Here is a 17,860-nt window from a genome sequence, read left to right as displayed (position 1 = left end):
GAGGTGAGGGGTGGACAGGATTAAGATACAGTGAATACATGTATGAAATTTTCAAAGAATAAAAAAATAAAAATACAAACCATGAAGAAGTGAGTTAACAACAACAACAACAATAACAATAACACCACCCTGTGATATTTAACAGCAATCAAGGGAATGAAAGAGCACAGCTTCCTGTGTTTAGAAAGTAGTTTGCTCCCTACATCATCTCGAAGCATGTTGGAAAGGAACGTCATCATAACGCTGTGTTTCCGTGGGTACTTCTGGCAGAGAGCACTAATTGCCTGTACAACCACCACCTGTAGAAAAGCAAACAGAACAGTCAGAGGAGTTAAAGAACATTTCTTCTTCTTGGTTAGGATTTTTCAACATCAATAAGATAGTTTGTTCTTTTCTATGGTAATTTATACATTTCATACGATTCCAATAAAAATGGAAATAAAAATTTTATGAAACCAGGAAGCTTTATTTAGATAAGGAAAACAAACATAAAAGCATAGCTAGGAAAACACTGCTTTGATGGGGAGCTAACAGGGTCAACAAATCTTATTAAAGACTGTGGTAATGGTGTGTAACTAGGTAGACATACAAGTCTATACAGAAACGAAGAACAAGGACCTATGGAACCTGGGTAAAACATCAAAGTGTAAGTGTGTCTGAAGGGAACATGAGTGAATTGCTGCATACGAAGTATAAGGACTCTAACAATGACCAAACAAGTATACAACAATATAACCAAAAAACTTGAGCATTACAAAATCCATTCTAACATAGGAGACAAATGGAAAACTAAGAAGAAAAATGAGTAGTAGTTTCATATGTCTGTATCCTTAATATACAAGAAGTCTTTAAATAATTGAAGAAATAAAAGACAAAAATGTGGTGCAAAAACTCAAGAGACACCTCACAAAGAGGTACTAAACACAGAAGATGGTTAGGCCGGTGAGAGAGGTCAAAGGGTAAAGTGCTTGTCAATCAAGTGTGAGGACCCAAGTATGGGTGTAGGAGTGAGCATCTGTAATCTCGGTGATGGGAGGAGGAAACAGGAGCATCCTAGCAAGTTAGTGGACATGCTAGCTTACAGGGAAGAAGGGCTGCACTCCAGGTTGTCCTCTGGCCTTCACACATGTGCTCTAGCATGTGTAGACCCATGCCTCCATACATACTTGCACACAAACATTATGCAAACACACACGCAGGGATTTAAAAAGGAAAAGATACTTAATTTTCCTCCTAATAACAAAATTCAAATTAAAACTACACATTGAAACACCATTTCTCATCCAATAGGTTGGCAAACTGTAATAGCTCAACACACACTACTTGTAAGATTATTCAAAACTAATACTTTTACACACTGCTGGCAGCATCCAGTGTGCTCTATGAAAGATGTACTTGCTACATTTAGCTTTCTTAACAAATGTGCTTTGAGGACAAGATCTAGTGTTTTGAAAACACATGCCTAAGGTATTCACTGCAGCACTCTTCCTAAGTACAAAATAACTGCACACTACCCAAACACAAGTTTGGTTACCTAAGCTACATCACACATAACTGTTGGGGTATTATGTAGCCATAAGGAAAAACGAGGCATATCTCCTTCAAAAAACTTTGAATGACTTTTATTTATTTTTATGTTAAAAAAAGGAAAAGCACTGTACAAAAACAGCACACTATCTTTGATGTACAATAAAACAAAAAACATGCACATATCTCTTATATTTGAAAAGGTATACTAAAGAAGATAAACATGCAATAAATAAAGTTTCATAGAGTGGTATGGGAGAAATGAGAGGAAGAGGTACTCTTGAACATATTAATACTTCTTTGAATAGTATAGTGTTCTATCATTAAAAAAATAAAATAATTAAAACTATGTGAAACTTGAGGTGCAATAGTAAAACTTAAAGCAAGCTGAAACAAATCAATCTATTTGTACTATAAGAGATTTATGGTAATTGCACTAAAATAAAAGAATTCAAATAATGTAGACAGTACTCTACCACTGTATGAACAATTACAGCTGTCATACGATGCACATAGAAATCAGCAACAGTGTACTCTCAGCTTTTTATTGTTTCATTTATACTTCACAACAACTCTATGGGATGGGAATTATCATCTCCTTGTACAGTCAAGGAAACTGAGGCAGCCAGACTCACACATCTAATAAGTCAGAGAATCAAACCTATGAATTTAGACGCTTTTTCTTAATCACACAGATTCTCCCCCAAATTAACTGCTTGATCTGACATTTAAAATGCATTTCTGTTGGGAATATACTTAGGAGTAAAACTGCTGGGTTACACACAAGGCATGGATTCATTCAGCTTTAGTAAATACTATCTGTTTTTCAAAATGATCTTATATTTCAACTTAATATATACAAAATTTGGGTTGCTTCATCTTCATCAAGCTGGGGAGTGTCCAAGAGACTTCCAAAACAATGTAGGTTATTGCTAATGCGCTTGGTTGCTTCCTAAAGCTTGAGGGTAAGATCCTATTGCTACAAACACCATACACTTTGGAGACCAAGTTTTCATCCCGCTTTCAGTTAACTTCTAGGTCCAAGGGAGGAGTCAATGCTTTTTTAACAAAAGTAATTTTTAGGTAAATGTTTTATTCATGGTAGTTTTGCCAAATTAAATGTTTGTTTTGGTGAAGGAAAGCAAGTTTATTTAAGCTGACGCTGAAGAAAAGAAAGTTACCCTTCCATCTCAAGTTTTTATCTTCTAGAGCTTTTACTGGACACAGGATGACAGTAGGACAATGTGCAGGAAACCCATGGGCCGGGCAAGGATCTTTAGAAGCCATCTTTGTCTGTTTTTCTTCAAAGTTGATCTGAAACTACTTCTTCCTGCACCATTTGCATTTTCTTTTTTTATTTACCAATTCATACGAATGGGGCTAGGAAGGAAAATATGTGCAAAGGACGGACCTTTGAAAGACAAAGGCAAGGCATTATCAACTGGCCAGTCAAGACATGTGCACTGGTGTAATAGTGGCAAGTCTACTATGGGGACAACCAACAGTTTTCTGATTAGATTTGCATTCTAAAAATTGTGTTAATGTCCATATATTGGTGCTGCTGTCAGCTGTGATCAGAGAAGCTTCTTTATGTAGTTCTCAGCAATGACTACAGACAATTCATAACTGGTCAGGGTACTGGGAATAAATGGCTGTTGAATACACAGCCCTTAAAAGGCACACAAAGGACGGACACACACACACACACACACACACACACACACACACACACACACACACACACACACACACACACACACCCCTTACCATAGGGAACACTGGTAGAAGGGGAAACAAATGTCAGAACAGGAGGGAGTGATGGCTCCCTGACTTCCTGGCTTGGTAGGGCTATTGTACTACTGAACTCAGAGCAGCTGTAAACTGCACAGGATTAAGCCCATCAATGCCTTGTCAAGAAAGGGGGAAAGGCAGCTGGGTAGTGATGGTGGCGCACGCCTGTAATCCCACCACTTGGGAGGCAGAGGCAGGTGGGTCTCTGTAAGTTCGAGGCCAGCCTGGTCTGCAAAGGGATCTCAGGACAGCAAAGGCTACACAGAGAAACCCTGTCTCAACACACACACACACACACACACACACACACACACACACACACACACACACACCAAAAAAAAGAAAGAAAAAAAGAAAGAAAGAAAGAAAGAAAGAAAGAGAGAAAGGGGTAGAGGATCATGGGGTTTCACCCCTCTCTGACAATTTATTCACAATTAGTGATGGACAGGGGAGGGAGAGAAATTCTCTTCAGTGGTATAGCTATAGGTAAGGTGCTCATGCTCCAGTAACCAGCCTTAAAGAAACTCACTGGAAAACAACCCCCCAAGCCCCAGACACACATGCATGGCATCAAAGTAGATGGGTAGATAGTTGGGGAAAGTAAGTAGATTAGCAGGAAGTGGAGGGAGGCAAAGAGGATACTGGTGTGAAAATGATTCTGTACATAATACTGAAATGTGTATGTAGTATTTGCTAATATAAACCAATAAAAAGGCGATGGCAAAAGAGATGGTGGAAAGGGGAGACAAGTTAACAAAAGGGCAGTGGCAAGACTTGGGGGGAGGGGAGACTGACATCCCCAATCAACCATCTCACACCCAACTTCTCTTTTCCCCGAATAAAAAGAACTTAATATATTTGTTGTCCTGAGGATTTTTGTGTATTTTCACATTTACAGTATAACTATGATTTTTGCCTCCCCTGTTCACATTCTTCAATGTCAACATTTTCGTCTATTGCATGGACTGTGGGATGGCGTCTATAATGGCTGCTCTGTGCTGAGTAGGGGTGACGCTGGGCATTCAGGGAATGGCAGGTAAATATAAAGTTTTTACTAATTCTAGTTTGTCAGACTTATTTTATGTTTTATAAAGTATACATACATATGTGCATACACACACACACACACATGAACACACTCACAATCACTCCATCGAAAAATCACTCTCAGGCAGGAGCAATTATGTTAAGGGAACTGGCTTTCCCCTTCAAGCAAAAAGAACTTCTTTGACTCACGTTGTAGCAGCAGAACTGACGCAGCGATCCACCTACCACACCTGGAGCAAGACTGATGAGGTACGCATGTGTACATACATATATGTGCAACTGTTTTACACTGTGTCACGAAGACGGCCTAATGTGCTTTCTTTTAAACTACTCATTCTTTTGCTTTGTACAATCAAATCTTCAATCCAGACAGAACTGATTTCTATCTATGGTGTGAATGGGTTATGATTCACTTTCTCTCTGGGATTATCTAGTTGATGAACTCTAATGTTTTAATAACATTTTACCATTTCATCATAGTCTCTAAAATCACAGCTGTCAGAAAAAGTCAACAAGACAGAGAAACAGGAAATGATATAAACATTAAATGTTTGATGGCAGATGAAGACTCAGAATGGTAAACTGGGGAAGTGCGTGTAAATTAGAAAATACAAGCCAGGTGTGGTAGCTCATGCCTTTAATAACAGCACTGGGGAGGCAGAGGCGAAGGCAGAGAGGTCTCTGAATTTGAGGCCATTTTGGTCTACAAATCATGTTCCAGGACAGCCAGGACTATATAGAAAATTCTTGACTCAACAAAGCAAAGCAAAGCAAAAGCCCAACCCCCCCCCCAAACAACGAAACAAATATCACATACACAAATAAATAAATAAATGATAAAATGAAAAAAAAAATACAGGTTGGGTCCCAGTTGTGCTGCTAACGCAGTGTGATCTTATGTCAGTCATGTTTCAACCTCAATCAATCCCTACTCCCACAAAACCCACAAAGAGTAGCAGGAATAGTAGCAACTTTTATTTGCTTACCTAAGAGCACAAGAGATCTCATATATGATTATAGTTACACAGATTTGTAACAGGCATTTAGAAGTTAGAAGCTGCTTTTGCTCAAAAATCACTGACTTGGGCCTACAAGTTAACTAAAAGCAAAACAAAAGCCAGGCATCTGCCTTATTTTATATGTGTCTTTGGGTCAGTTACTTGCTTAATTTGCATAGAGGCATACTAATCTACTCAATAATTGAGTATAAAGGCTTGTGGTAGCCAACCATTCCATCCTCTTCCAGGCTAAAGATACAAAGGTAACAGTGACTGAGGCATCATCTCATTACCAACTTTGTAAGTCCCCATTCCATGCCTCCAGAAAGGGTCTTAAAGATCTCCAGTCATTTCCTGAACCTGTAATCATCTTGGATTCAAGAAACAGAAGAATCTAAAAACTCCATTATGAAATCACTCTCAGGCAGAACAACCATGTTATGAAAACTGGCTTATGCCCTCAAGCATTAATAATGTCTTCTCTGAACTATCTTACAGAACCAGACTGAGACAACAACCAGCCTCATGCAGTCACAATGACTCAATCTCCTTTCTCTGCCTTTTATGATTAATCCTGTCTTTAACTGACATACTGGGGCAGGTGGCGAAGCTAGATTGCTGGGACTCCCAGTGCAGAGCTTTAGCCCTGAAACACCAGTAACATATTTACAATGCTAAGTGTTTGGTGATATGGCACTTGATGTAACCAGACTTTAGGATACATCTTTGATTCATCAAGACTCAACAATACCTACTTCATGTCTTCATTTTCTTCCCCTAAACCACTATGTATATGTATAAAGAAGTTTCCTTTAGAAGGCACTAAAACAAGGGAAAATATTTTTGAGAAATACAGTAAAGATCTACATATAATATGTAGCCAATTAAAATAATAAAAAAGATATAACATCTAAGTTGAGAGCAATCCCTTTTAAAATTTCATTTTTATCAATCCCCTTTTATTATAAAACTCCATGCAGTCACAGATATCAAGAGCTAAAGAATCAAACAAAACAAAACAAAACAAAACACTGATATTTACAAGTACACTGAGCTTTAAACAACTTAATGAGCATCTGTTTCATAAGGTTAAAAAGCTAGCAAAACGAGTAACAGGAAGAGGTCCTGCCAATTGAAGAATGCAGCTTAACAAGTCAAATATTATCACTTTTTTCTAACTTTTCTATGGCATGTTTCAGATGATTATTAAAATATATACTTAACAAAATATTATAGAAACAATATTTATACCTCTCATAGCTTGTTTAAAAGATTGCCATAATCTGAAAGTCTTTGGGTTTTTTTTGTTGTTGTTGTTTATGTTTTTTGTGTTTTCCAGACAGGGTTTCTCTGTGCAGCCTTGGCTGTCTGGAACTTGCTCTGTAAACCAGGCTGACCTGGAATCTACACAGATCCTCTTGTGTCTGCCTCCTGACTGCTGGGATTAAAGGTGTGCGCCACCACCCAGCATCCTCTCCTGCCAGATCATTTCCTTTGTAGCCTTCTCAGGTATGAGTCCTCTCTTAATATCTTTACCATCTCTTTATTTTTCTTCAGTCTACTAAATGTACCCATAAATAAAATATCTATATAAGTTTTGCTTAATCTTTGGTGTTTACATGACTGCTATTATTTTGTACAATTTTCCCAATATGTTTATAAGTAATGCAAAGGACTGAAATGATCTCAAAAAGCGAACTTGTAGGATTCTCTCTCTTCTTTTTATTTTTTACATTTTTGGTCTTTCCAGGCAGATATGGTAGCAACTATAATCTTGGGAAGCTGGGATAGTAGAAAAAAACTAACACACACACACACACACAGACACACACACATACATTTTATTAGATATTGGATTTTTTTTTTAATTCTAGAAGTAGTTGTACACAAGGATAAATAAATGTTCCCATGAGCCATATCCTGATCATCAAGTTAGTGTACTTAAATTTTTAATCTTTCTAAACTTTTTAATTTTCTAAAACTGAAGCCAATAAACTATTACCCAATCTTGGCTGCATTCTGCTTTCCTTGATTGTTATTTGGATAAGAGTCTTGGTATTCACTCAGGATGTCCTGGAACTTGATCGGCTGGCCAGAACTCATGATGCTTCTATCCCAGCCTTCCAGGTACTAGGGGTTATAGGCACACATCGCAATCCCATACTTATATGCTGTTTTTGTAGGGTTTGAAAGCTATCAGAGTTTTAAATTTTTAAAGAATTGTAAAGAATAAAAACAAAGATTATGCAAACAGATAATTGCAGGAACCCAGACCATCTAAAGTACTTATGTTATGGCCCTTTAGAGAAGTATGCCAACTTCTATCCTAACACATTATCTTTAACAATATATATTCCCTACCATTCCAGTTTATTTTTACAAACAGCCACAAAAGTTTGGAAGTGCCTGCTTTTGTTTACTGTTTCAGTCTAGAACTTTCTAAGCAGAGAGCAGCTGTCCCATGCACTCCCTGGCTGAGCACTAGAGAGGATGGCAGTCTTCTTCCTCTTGGCCCTTTGGTACGCCTAGCACCCTGTTGCTGGTTCTCCTCAACACTTTATTAGAAGTGCTAGCTGTTTTAATAAGGCAAGAAAAAGGACAAAAAAGTCTTTGCATTCAAACTAAGGAAACCTCTTCTTCATTTATACAGGATATTACTATGTATTTAGACAATTCCAAACAATGTAGGCAGTAAGGGAATTCAGCAAGGTCATATGATACCAAGTGAGTACAGAGAAATTAAGAGAAAAATAGTTTTGCATACTAGTAGTAAATAATTATTTGATTACCTGATTTTAAAATAAAGATACCAAAGTACTCCAATATGTAAAGGAAGTCTTTCCAACTAGCTATGCTGTCATAACTGGGTATGAGGATAGGAAAACACTGGATTTATCATACAAACATTACTTCAAGTGGTCACAAACTAAACTGTAAAAGCTAAAGTCATAAAACATTTAGAATAAAACATACTTTTTATGACTAGGAAAGACATAAAAATTATTTATGTAGGATACAGCAATACCTAGGAAGGAAAAGAATAATAGCATAGACCTCATAAAAATAAGACCTGCTCAAAAGACACTGTTCAGGCAAGAAAAAGCTTGTTTAAAGTCTTACCTTGAATTCATCTGAGATTTCAGACACAAAAGAAGATATCTGCTTCATAAGCCTGTCCACACTGCTCTCACTTCCTGTTTTGAGCAATGTAGTAATGGCCAGCGTAGCGATACTTCTGTTTGAGTCCGTGATTAAGTTTTCTAAGTCCAGGTTGCAGGCAGTAACAGCAGAGGGATGCTTCATTGCCACCTTGTAGAAAGCAGCAAGAAACAAATGGACACTGTTGTTGATAAAGGCCAGAGCCTAACTTTAGTTAGTAATCACTTTAGGTCAGGTGTAGTGGAGGCCTATGCCCTTAGCACATGAGAGCTAAAGGCAGAAGAGCCAAGAGGTTAATGCCATTTATGGCTACTTAGTAAATTCCAAGCCATCTGGGCTATTTGACAACCTATCTCAATTTTTCCCTGCCCAAATTTATTTTTTTAAGTAACAAGGTTTCATTTGATAAATGAAGAATTGACATAACATAGCACTTTCCTTTTTTAACCTTTCCCATACAATTTTAATAACAAAACCAGTCTGTCTTATTATAGGTGGTTTGTCATCTCTTTATACTTTACATGTTCATGAGTGTCTATTCTAGTAAACATTAGAAACTTTAAGAAAATGATCTATTATGGTAAATGTTGATCAACAAAGACATTCTGTCATTTTAAAAATAATTCTGCAATTAAGCAAATTCCTGCTAAACTGAATTACCCACTGTTGCTAAAATATGTCTGTCACTCTACATTGATGCTGTTCCATCTCTCTATCTCTTCCACATTGGCATAGAGTGTTTGGTCCAAAATTCTGAAAATGTGAAAATACTCTCTAAATCACTGTCAGTAAAACTCATTCACTAGGAATAGATGGCCCAGACTAATGAAAAAGCCTTCATTTATCGATGTAGCAAAGAGTCATATGTTTGTGCAGAAATTTTTGTGTATTGTGCTGGTTCTGGCCCATTGGAGTTAATATGTAAGAGATAGCATCACATTATAACATCTCTAAAATTCACAAACATGTGAAGTCTAAGACACAACCAGTTTGAAGATTAGAGATGAGGAATTGATAAAACTATTCAATATCTGTACTGTTTTATATGCTCTTCATTAACCACAAGTGTCTATAAGCATATGTATGACTGGAGTGACTAAGAATGTGAATTCCTTGTTTAATCTTAATTAACTTAAATGGGCACTTGTGAACAGCCTCCATACTGAGCAGTGTACCACCTGAACACAAAGTACTCAGAAATCAGAAATGAATTATAATCTTCCATGGACTAACAGTACAAATAGTTACAACTAAGGCTACAAGTAGAAATGAGGTGCTGCAATTGAAGCCCATAGATCATATATTCTATGCTTTGAAGAGAAAACCAAACTCTTTGTTTTCAAAGTTTCAGAATTAAACTTCACATCTATAGCTTTCAAAGGGATACCTACTTTGTTTAAGGTCCGCACAGCTGCATATCTCAAGGCTGGCTTAGGAGAGCTACAGAAAAGTTGAAGAACTGGAATGGGAAACAGAAAAATCACTGTGGCTCCTGTTTACCACATAACTGAAAATTATAGTGCATAATGAATCGTGTTCATTCTGTGTATCAAGAAATTAGATCACAATATCAAAACTCCATGTGAACAGCAATAACACCAAAAGTATAAAATAAAGCACTTTTTGTTCAGCTATAAAAACTTTAGTAGAAAAGAAGGTTTACTTTTTTCCTCTAAAAATTAATATCTCGGAGGAGGGGGATTCCAAAATGGTGGCCCCTATCACGCACTGCATATGATCTACCGCACGCAGACCAGGGACCTGACTGGGAGCCACAGACTGTAAGAACTGGATAATACTAGGTAAGTGGGGTCCCACGCAGTGCAGACCACAGGTGGACCTGGCCCCGGGTCAATCAACAGCCTACGTGGACGGGAGACCAGTCCCCAGACACTGGTAAGAAACCCGCTCGCAAACGACAGTTGGGCTCTGTAACCCGAACTCGTTATACAGGACAGTGAAACACCAGAGCTCCTGGCAGGTGGATCTGTCCTCAGACGCCCCCCATCCGTCCACAGAAAGTCCCAGGGGCCCCAGGGAAGCCCAGATGGCTGTGAACGCGTTACACAGCCACAGCGATGCGATCTGAATGCGACCAGACAGGAACCCAACTACCAGCCACAGCAGTCTGTGCCTGTACAATTGGGCAGATAGAATCCAGCCTAGCCAGGCTACATGGTCTGGAAGGGTCTCCCATGCTCTCGGGAGACGCTGGGCAACCCTGAACAGCAGCCCCAATGCAGCCGGACTGAATAGCCACACTTGCGCGGCCTAAACAGGGTCTGGACCGAAACCTAACTTCTGCCCATAGTGGTCTGTGCTTGTACAATTGAGCAGATAAAACCCGGCCTATCCAGGCTCCACAGCCCAGCAGTGTCTCCCACGCTCTAGGGAGAGGCTGAACAACCCTAAGGGGTCAGGAAAGAAAACTAAACAGCAGGCCTAACTTAGCGGACTAAACTGCCTCAGTAGTGTAATCTGAAAGGGACCAGACAGAAGCCTACCTCTGCTGGCCCAGGGCGGGAGCCTAAGGTGTAGAGCAAAGTCTTCTGGATCAGAAACCAGGTCACCTGCTTGTTCCAGGAAAGAATTCTCTGTTCCCCACAGGCAAGGGCACTCAACCTACAATCACTCACCAACTATCCACTCTCAAAGACCAGTGAAGGATGCCAGAAGCTACCTCCCAACATCAGAGACAACAAGATGACTAAAGGCCAGTGTAAGAACGCAAACAACAAAACCCAAAACAATTCGGCATCTCCAGATCCCAGCTATCCCAAAGAAAGCAACCCTGAGAACTCAAACACAATCGAAACACGGGAAAATTACTTCAAATCCTTAGTAATGAAGATGATAATGGAAGAAACAAATAAAATCCATAAACAAATACAGGAGGATGCAGCCAAACAGGCTGAAGACATAAAAGAGGCTATAGAGAGGCACTGGAAGAAATTCAGGAAAATACAACCAGATGAAGGAAGTCAATAAAACAGTTCAAGATCTGAAGATGAAAATGGAAACAATGATAAAGGCACAGACATAAGAAAGATGGGAACAAGAGAACTAAGAGAAGAAAGCAAGAAACTCGGCGGTGAGCTTCTCAAATAGAATCCGAGAAATGGACGAACAAATCTCAGGACTAGAAGATACAATTGTAGAACTTGAAGCAATCATCAAATAAAATGCTAAATCTGAAAAATTGCTGACACAAAACATCCAAGAAATCAAGGACACCATGAAAAGACGAAACCTGAGGATAATGGGCATTGAGGAAAGAGAAGATACCTGACTCCAAGGCCTAGAAAATATCTTCAACAAAATTATAGAAGAAAATTCCCCCAATTTAAAGAAGGGATGCATATAAACATACAAGAGGCCTACAGAACGCCAATAGACCAGAAGAGAAAATCTTCCTGCTACATAATAATCAAAACACAAAATATACAGAACTAAGAAAGAATATTAAAAGCAGCAAGAGAAAAGGACCAAATAACATATAATAGCAAACCTAATCAGAATTACACATGACTTCTCAGCAGAGACCATAAAAGCCATAAGGGCCTGGACAGAGGTCCTGCAAACCCTAAGAGACCACAGATGCCAGGCCAGACTACTTTACCCAGCAAAACTATCAATAACCATTGATGGAGAAAACAAGATATTCCATGACAAAACCAAATTCAAACAGTACTGTTCCACAAATCTGGCCTTACAGAGTTACTAGAAGGAAACCTCCAACCCAAAGCAACAAGTTACAACCAAAATTACACAGGAAATAGATAACTACACCGTTGCAAAAACATAGCCACACAAACATTCTAGTGCAACCAACATCAAAATCAAGGGACTTAACAGTCACTGGTCATTAATATCTCTCAACATCAATGGTCTCAATTCTCCAATAAAAAGGTACAGACTAACTGAATGGAGGCATAAACAAGACCCAACATTCCTCTGCATTCAAGAAACACATGTCAGCCACAAGGATAGACATTACCTCAGGGTAAAAGGCTGGAAAAAGGTATTCCAAGCAAACAGACAAAAAAGCAAGCTGGTGCAGCCATTTTAATATCTAATAAAATAGACTTTCAACTGAAATTAATCAAAAGAGATGAAGATGGTCACTTCATACTCATCAAAGGTAAAGCCAACCAAAATGACATCACAATTCTAAACATCTACGTTCCCAATACAAGGGTAACCACATTTGTAAAAGAACTATTAACAAAGCTTAAACCATACATCAATCCCCACACATTAATAGTCGGAGACTTCAACACCCACTTTCACTGAAGGATAGGTCATTAAAACAGACACTAAACTGAGAAATAATGACACTGACCAATGCCACGAATCAAATAGATCTAACAGATATCTACAGAACTTTTCACCCAAACACAAAGGATTATGCGTTCTTCTCAGCACTCCATGGAACCTTCTCCAAAATTGATCATATAGTAGGTCACAAAGCAAGCCTCAACAGATTCAAGAAGACTGAAATAATACCTGTATCCTATCAGATCACCATGGTCTAAAGCTGGACTTCAACAACAGAAGTAAAAATAAAAATTAAAAAAAAGCCTACACACACATGGAAACCAAACAACTCTCTACTTAATGACACCTGGGTCAGGGAAGAAATAAAGAAATTAAAGACTTCTTGAAATTCAATGAAAATGAAAGAACAACATACCCAAATTTGTGGGACATAGTGAAAGCGGTACTAAGAGGAAAATTCATAGTACTAAGTGCCTTTATAAAGAAATTGGAAACATCCCATATAAGCAACTTAACGACACATCTGGAAGCCCTAGGGGGAAAAAAAGGAAGCAGAAACACCCAAGAGGAGTAGACGCCTGGAAATAATCAAACTTCAGGTTGAAATCAATAAATTAGAAACAAAGAGAACAATTCAAAGAATCAACAAAACCAGGAGCTGGTTCTTTGAGAAAATCAACAAGATAGACAAACGTTAGCCAAACTAACTAAAAGGCAGAGAAATACTATCCAAATTAACAACATCAGAAATGAAAAGGGAGACATAACAATAGACACTGAAGAAACAAAAAGAATCCTACTTCAAAGACATATATGCCACAAAATTTGAACATCTGAGGAAAATGGACAATTTTCTTGATCGATTCCACTTGCCAAAATTGAATCAAAATCAGATAGATAAATTAAATAGTCCTATTTTTCCTATAGAAATAGAGGCAGTCATTAATAGTCTCCTAACCAAAAAAAAAAAAAAAAAAGCCCAGGGCCAGGTGATTTCAGCATAGAATTCCAACAGACCTTCAAAGAGGAGATATTACTGATACTCTTCAAGCTACTCTAAAAGATAGAAATGGATAGAACATTAACAAATTCATTCTATGAGGCCACAGTCATGCTGATACCTAAACCTCACAAAGATCCAACAAAAAGAATGTCAGACCAATTTCTCTGATGAACACTGATGCAAAAATACTCAATAAAATACTCGCAATTAAATACAAGAACATATCAAAGATATCATTCACCAGGACCAGGTAGGCTTCATCCCAGGCATGCAGGGATGGTTTAATATATAGAAATCCATCAATGTAATCCACCATATAAACAAACTGAAAGAAAAAAAAAAAACCACATGATCATCTCCTTAGATGCAGAAAAAGGATCTGACAAAATCCAACACTCATTCATGTTTAAAGTTTTGTAGAGATCGGGGATACAAGGCACATACCTAAACATAATAAAGGCTATATATACAGCAAACCAATAGCCAACATCAAATTAAATGGAGAGATACTCAAGGAAATGGCTTTAAAATTGAGGACCAGTCAAGGCTGCCCACTTTCTCCATATCTCTTTAATATAGTTCTTGAAGTTCTAGCCAGAGCAATAAGACAACAAAAGGAGATCAAGGGGATCCAAATGGGAAAGGAAGAAGTTAAATTATCCCTATTTGCAGATGATATTATAGTGTACATAAGTGACCCCCAGAATTCCACCAGAGAACTCCTACAGCTGATAAACACCATCAGCAAAATGGCTGGATACAAAATTAACTAAAAAAAAGTCAGTAGCCTTCCTATATACAAATGACAATCATGCAGAGGAAAAAATTAGGAAAATTACACCCTTCACGATAGCCACAAACAATATTAAATATCTAACCAAGCAAGTGAAGAACTTGTTTGAAAAAAACTTCAAATCTCTATCAAAGGAGATTGAAGATGACATCAGAAGATAGAATGATCTCCCTTGTTCATGGAGAATTAACAAAGTAAAAATGGCCATCTTACCAAAAGCAATTTATAGATTCAATGTGATCCCCATCAAAATACCTACAAAAAATTTTAAAGACATTGAAAGATCAATTCTCAACTTCATATGGAAAAATAAAAACCTAGAATAGCTAAAACAATCCTGTACAATAAAAGATCCTCTAGAGGAATCTGCATACCTTTTCTCAAGCTGTAATATGGAGTAACAGTAATTAAAACAACATGGTACTAGCACAGCAATAGGCTGGTTGATCAACAGAATAGAACTGAAGATCCAGAAATGAATCCACACACATATGGTCACTTGATTTTTGACAAAAAAGCCAACTCTATTAAATGGAAAAAAGATAGAATCTTCAACAAATGGTGCTGGTCTAACTGGATATCTCTGTGTAGAAAAAAGCAATTAGACCCATATTTATCACCATGCACAAAATTCAAGTCCAAGTGGATTAAAGACCTCAACATAAAACCAGAGACACTAAATCGGTTAAAAGAAAAAGTGGGGAAGAGCCTGGAACACATTGGCACAGAAGACAACTTTCTGAACAGAACACCAACAGCCCAGGCCTTAAGGTCAGGTAAGGCACTGTCAAGAGAACAAACCGACAGTCTACAAACTGGGAAAAGATCTTTACCAACCCTACATCTGACAAAGATCTAACATCCAAAATATATAAAGAATTCAAGAAATTAAGTACCACCAAACCAAATAACCCAATTAAGAAATGGGGCTCAGAATTAAACAAAGAATTCTCAACAGAGGAATAGTGAATGTCTGAGAAACACTTAAAGAAATGCTCAACTTCCTTAGTCATCAGAGAAATGCAAATCAAAACAACTCTGAGATTCCATCTCACACCCATCAGAATGGCTAAAATAAAAAACTCAAGTGACAGCACATGCTGGCAAGAATGTGGAGAAAGGGGAACACTTCTTCATTGATGGTGAGAATCTGATCTTGTACAACCACTTTGGAAATCTATCTGGCGCTTTCCCAGAAAACTGGGAATAGGGCTTCCTCAAGACCCAGCTATTCCACTCCTTGGAATATACCCAGAAGATGCTCCACCCCACAACAAGGACATATGCTCAATCATGTTCATAGTAGCCTTATTCATAATAGCCAGAATCTGGAAACAACCTAAATGCCCCTCAGTCAAAGAATGGATAAAGAAACTGGTACATTTACACTATGGAATACTACTCAGCTATTAAAAGCAAGGAATTCCCGAAATCTGTGGACAAATGGGTTGCACTAGAAATGATCATACTGAGTGAGTTAACTCAGAAACAGAAAGACTCACATGGTATATGCTCACTTCTTGGACACTAGTCCAACAGGGATGTCTCACTTACCAGGAGATTGGGATAGATGTGAGTACATCCTATTTGGATTCTAGGTGAGAGAAGTATGGGAGAATGGGAAAATAGAAGGATCCAGAGGGTCCTAGAACCCTACAAGAAGAACATCATGACGGGCAGATCTGGGCCCAGGGGTTCTGCTCAAACTACTGCACCAACCAAGGACAATATATGCAGTAAATATTGTACCCCTACTCAGATCTAGCCAATGGACAAGACATTTTCCACAGTTATGTGGACAGCAGGGACTGACTCTGACATGAACTCTGGTGCCCCATATTTGACCACTTTCACCGTGGTGGGGAGGCCTGGTGGCACTCAGAGAAAGGATAAGCAGGCTACCAAGATGAGACTTGATAGCCTATGACCATATACCGGGGGAGGAGGTCCCCCTCGGTCATAGACCTAGGGGAAGGGAATAGAGTGAAAGTGGGAGGGAGGGAGGAACAGGTGGATACAAGTGAGGGGAAAACAATGGAGACATAATCTGAATAAATTAATTAAATAAAAATTAATTAATATCCCAATTAATATTTGAATTTAAGTAAGAGAAACTATGCTAGTTATCAGAGCAAATGTGTTTTCTAAACATTAAAGAAAACCAAAACCGTCAGTAACATCTTTACTCATAGGGCAGTCTCAGCCCTAAATGCCACTCTTAGTGCCATACTGCAAACCCATTGACTGAAAAAAATGTAAGAAGAGCATAAACAAAGGGCAGCTACCAAATACAACTAACCTGAAACGGCAGGTGCCAACTCTCTGGCAGTACAGTTAGGAAGATGAATAATGGCAGAAGCAGCTTCATAAATGACCATTTCATGTTTATTTCGTAAGCAGCTCTCAATGAAATCGAAGAGTGGACTTTCATGACTGCCAATAAATGTAGACAGAACATGTTTACATATCAAATAGCAGGGTAAAAAGACTGAGATATACCTCTGGAACATTGGGCAAATGACCACTGAAATTTCACTTCTTCAAACAGCAATGAAAAATTGTCAAAACTATTTTTTTCAGAACTTTACATTTTAACCAAGGCCTTGTAAATGAGCAATTACTGAAGGAAAACACAGAACTCGGTAAGAATGGTGAACTTCCTGGTGCTTTAACTTATACCAGACTCCCAATTTCCATCCACAGGGTCACTGTAGCCCTGTAAACATCAGCAGCTTCATAGAATCAGTTTAACATCAGCAAATCAATTATGTTACATACCACATTAAAATATATAATTTGAGAAGTATGTAATTATTCTTCTAGCCAAAAACCATGAGACATACAGACAGTAAAATATTGCCTAAATACAAGAAAAAAAAGGTAGTCACCTGCAATTATTCCTGAGGAGGCTTTTAGGCTTTAGGCTTACTTACTAGATAAACACTTTGAGTCAACTAATACAAATATGTTCAAAGAACTAAAGGAAACTACATCTAAAGAGTTAAATGATCTAGAACTATGGCAGATTATAGCTGATTTTTAAAGGACGCAATGAAAAGCAGAGATTTGGAGAAAGCAGTGATGGGAATGAAAGATCAGTCGAGGAGGTTCAATGCAAATATATATGGAGCCAGAAACTGAAATAACCAGCAGAGGGGAATAAAGGAAAGCAAGAAGAGACGAACAAGGTTTGGAGATCCTTGTAGCATGAACAGGCATTGTCAACTCCATAGAAGGAGAAGCCTATGCTGGCATGATGCTCTT

At 38.2% G+C, this 17,860-nt stretch overlaps 1 protein-coding gene across 1 annotated transcript in view; it reads right to left on the bottom strand.

Moving 5' to 3' along the window:
• Copg2 (COPI coat complex subunit gamma 2) overlaps positions 1–17,860 on the bottom strand; it is a 124,907-nt gene that overhangs the window by 41,754 nt on the left and 65,293 nt on the right. Inside the window, exons 10-13 of the mRNA XM_051151773.1 lie at positions 16,896–17,029; positions 9,914–9,981; positions 8,484–8,672; positions 204–299 (exon numbers count right to left, since the gene is read on the bottom strand). Coding sequence (XP_051007730.1) covers positions 204–299; positions 8,484–8,672; positions 9,914–9,981; positions 16,896–17,029 — 487 coding nt within the window. The remainder of the gene's footprint in view (positions 1–203; positions 300–8,483; positions 8,673–9,913; positions 9,982–16,895; positions 17,030–17,860) is intronic.

Source organism: Acomys russatus, chromosome 10 (genome assembly GCF_903995435.1).
Source record: "Acomys russatus chromosome 10, mAcoRus1.1, whole genome shotgun sequence".
Classification (NCBI taxonomy): Eukaryota; Metazoa; Chordata; class Mammalia; order Rodentia; family Muridae; genus Acomys; species Acomys russatus.
The sequence above is the reverse complement of the archived record's forward strand: the minus strand, read 5'-3'. Positions and strand labels throughout refer to the sequence as shown.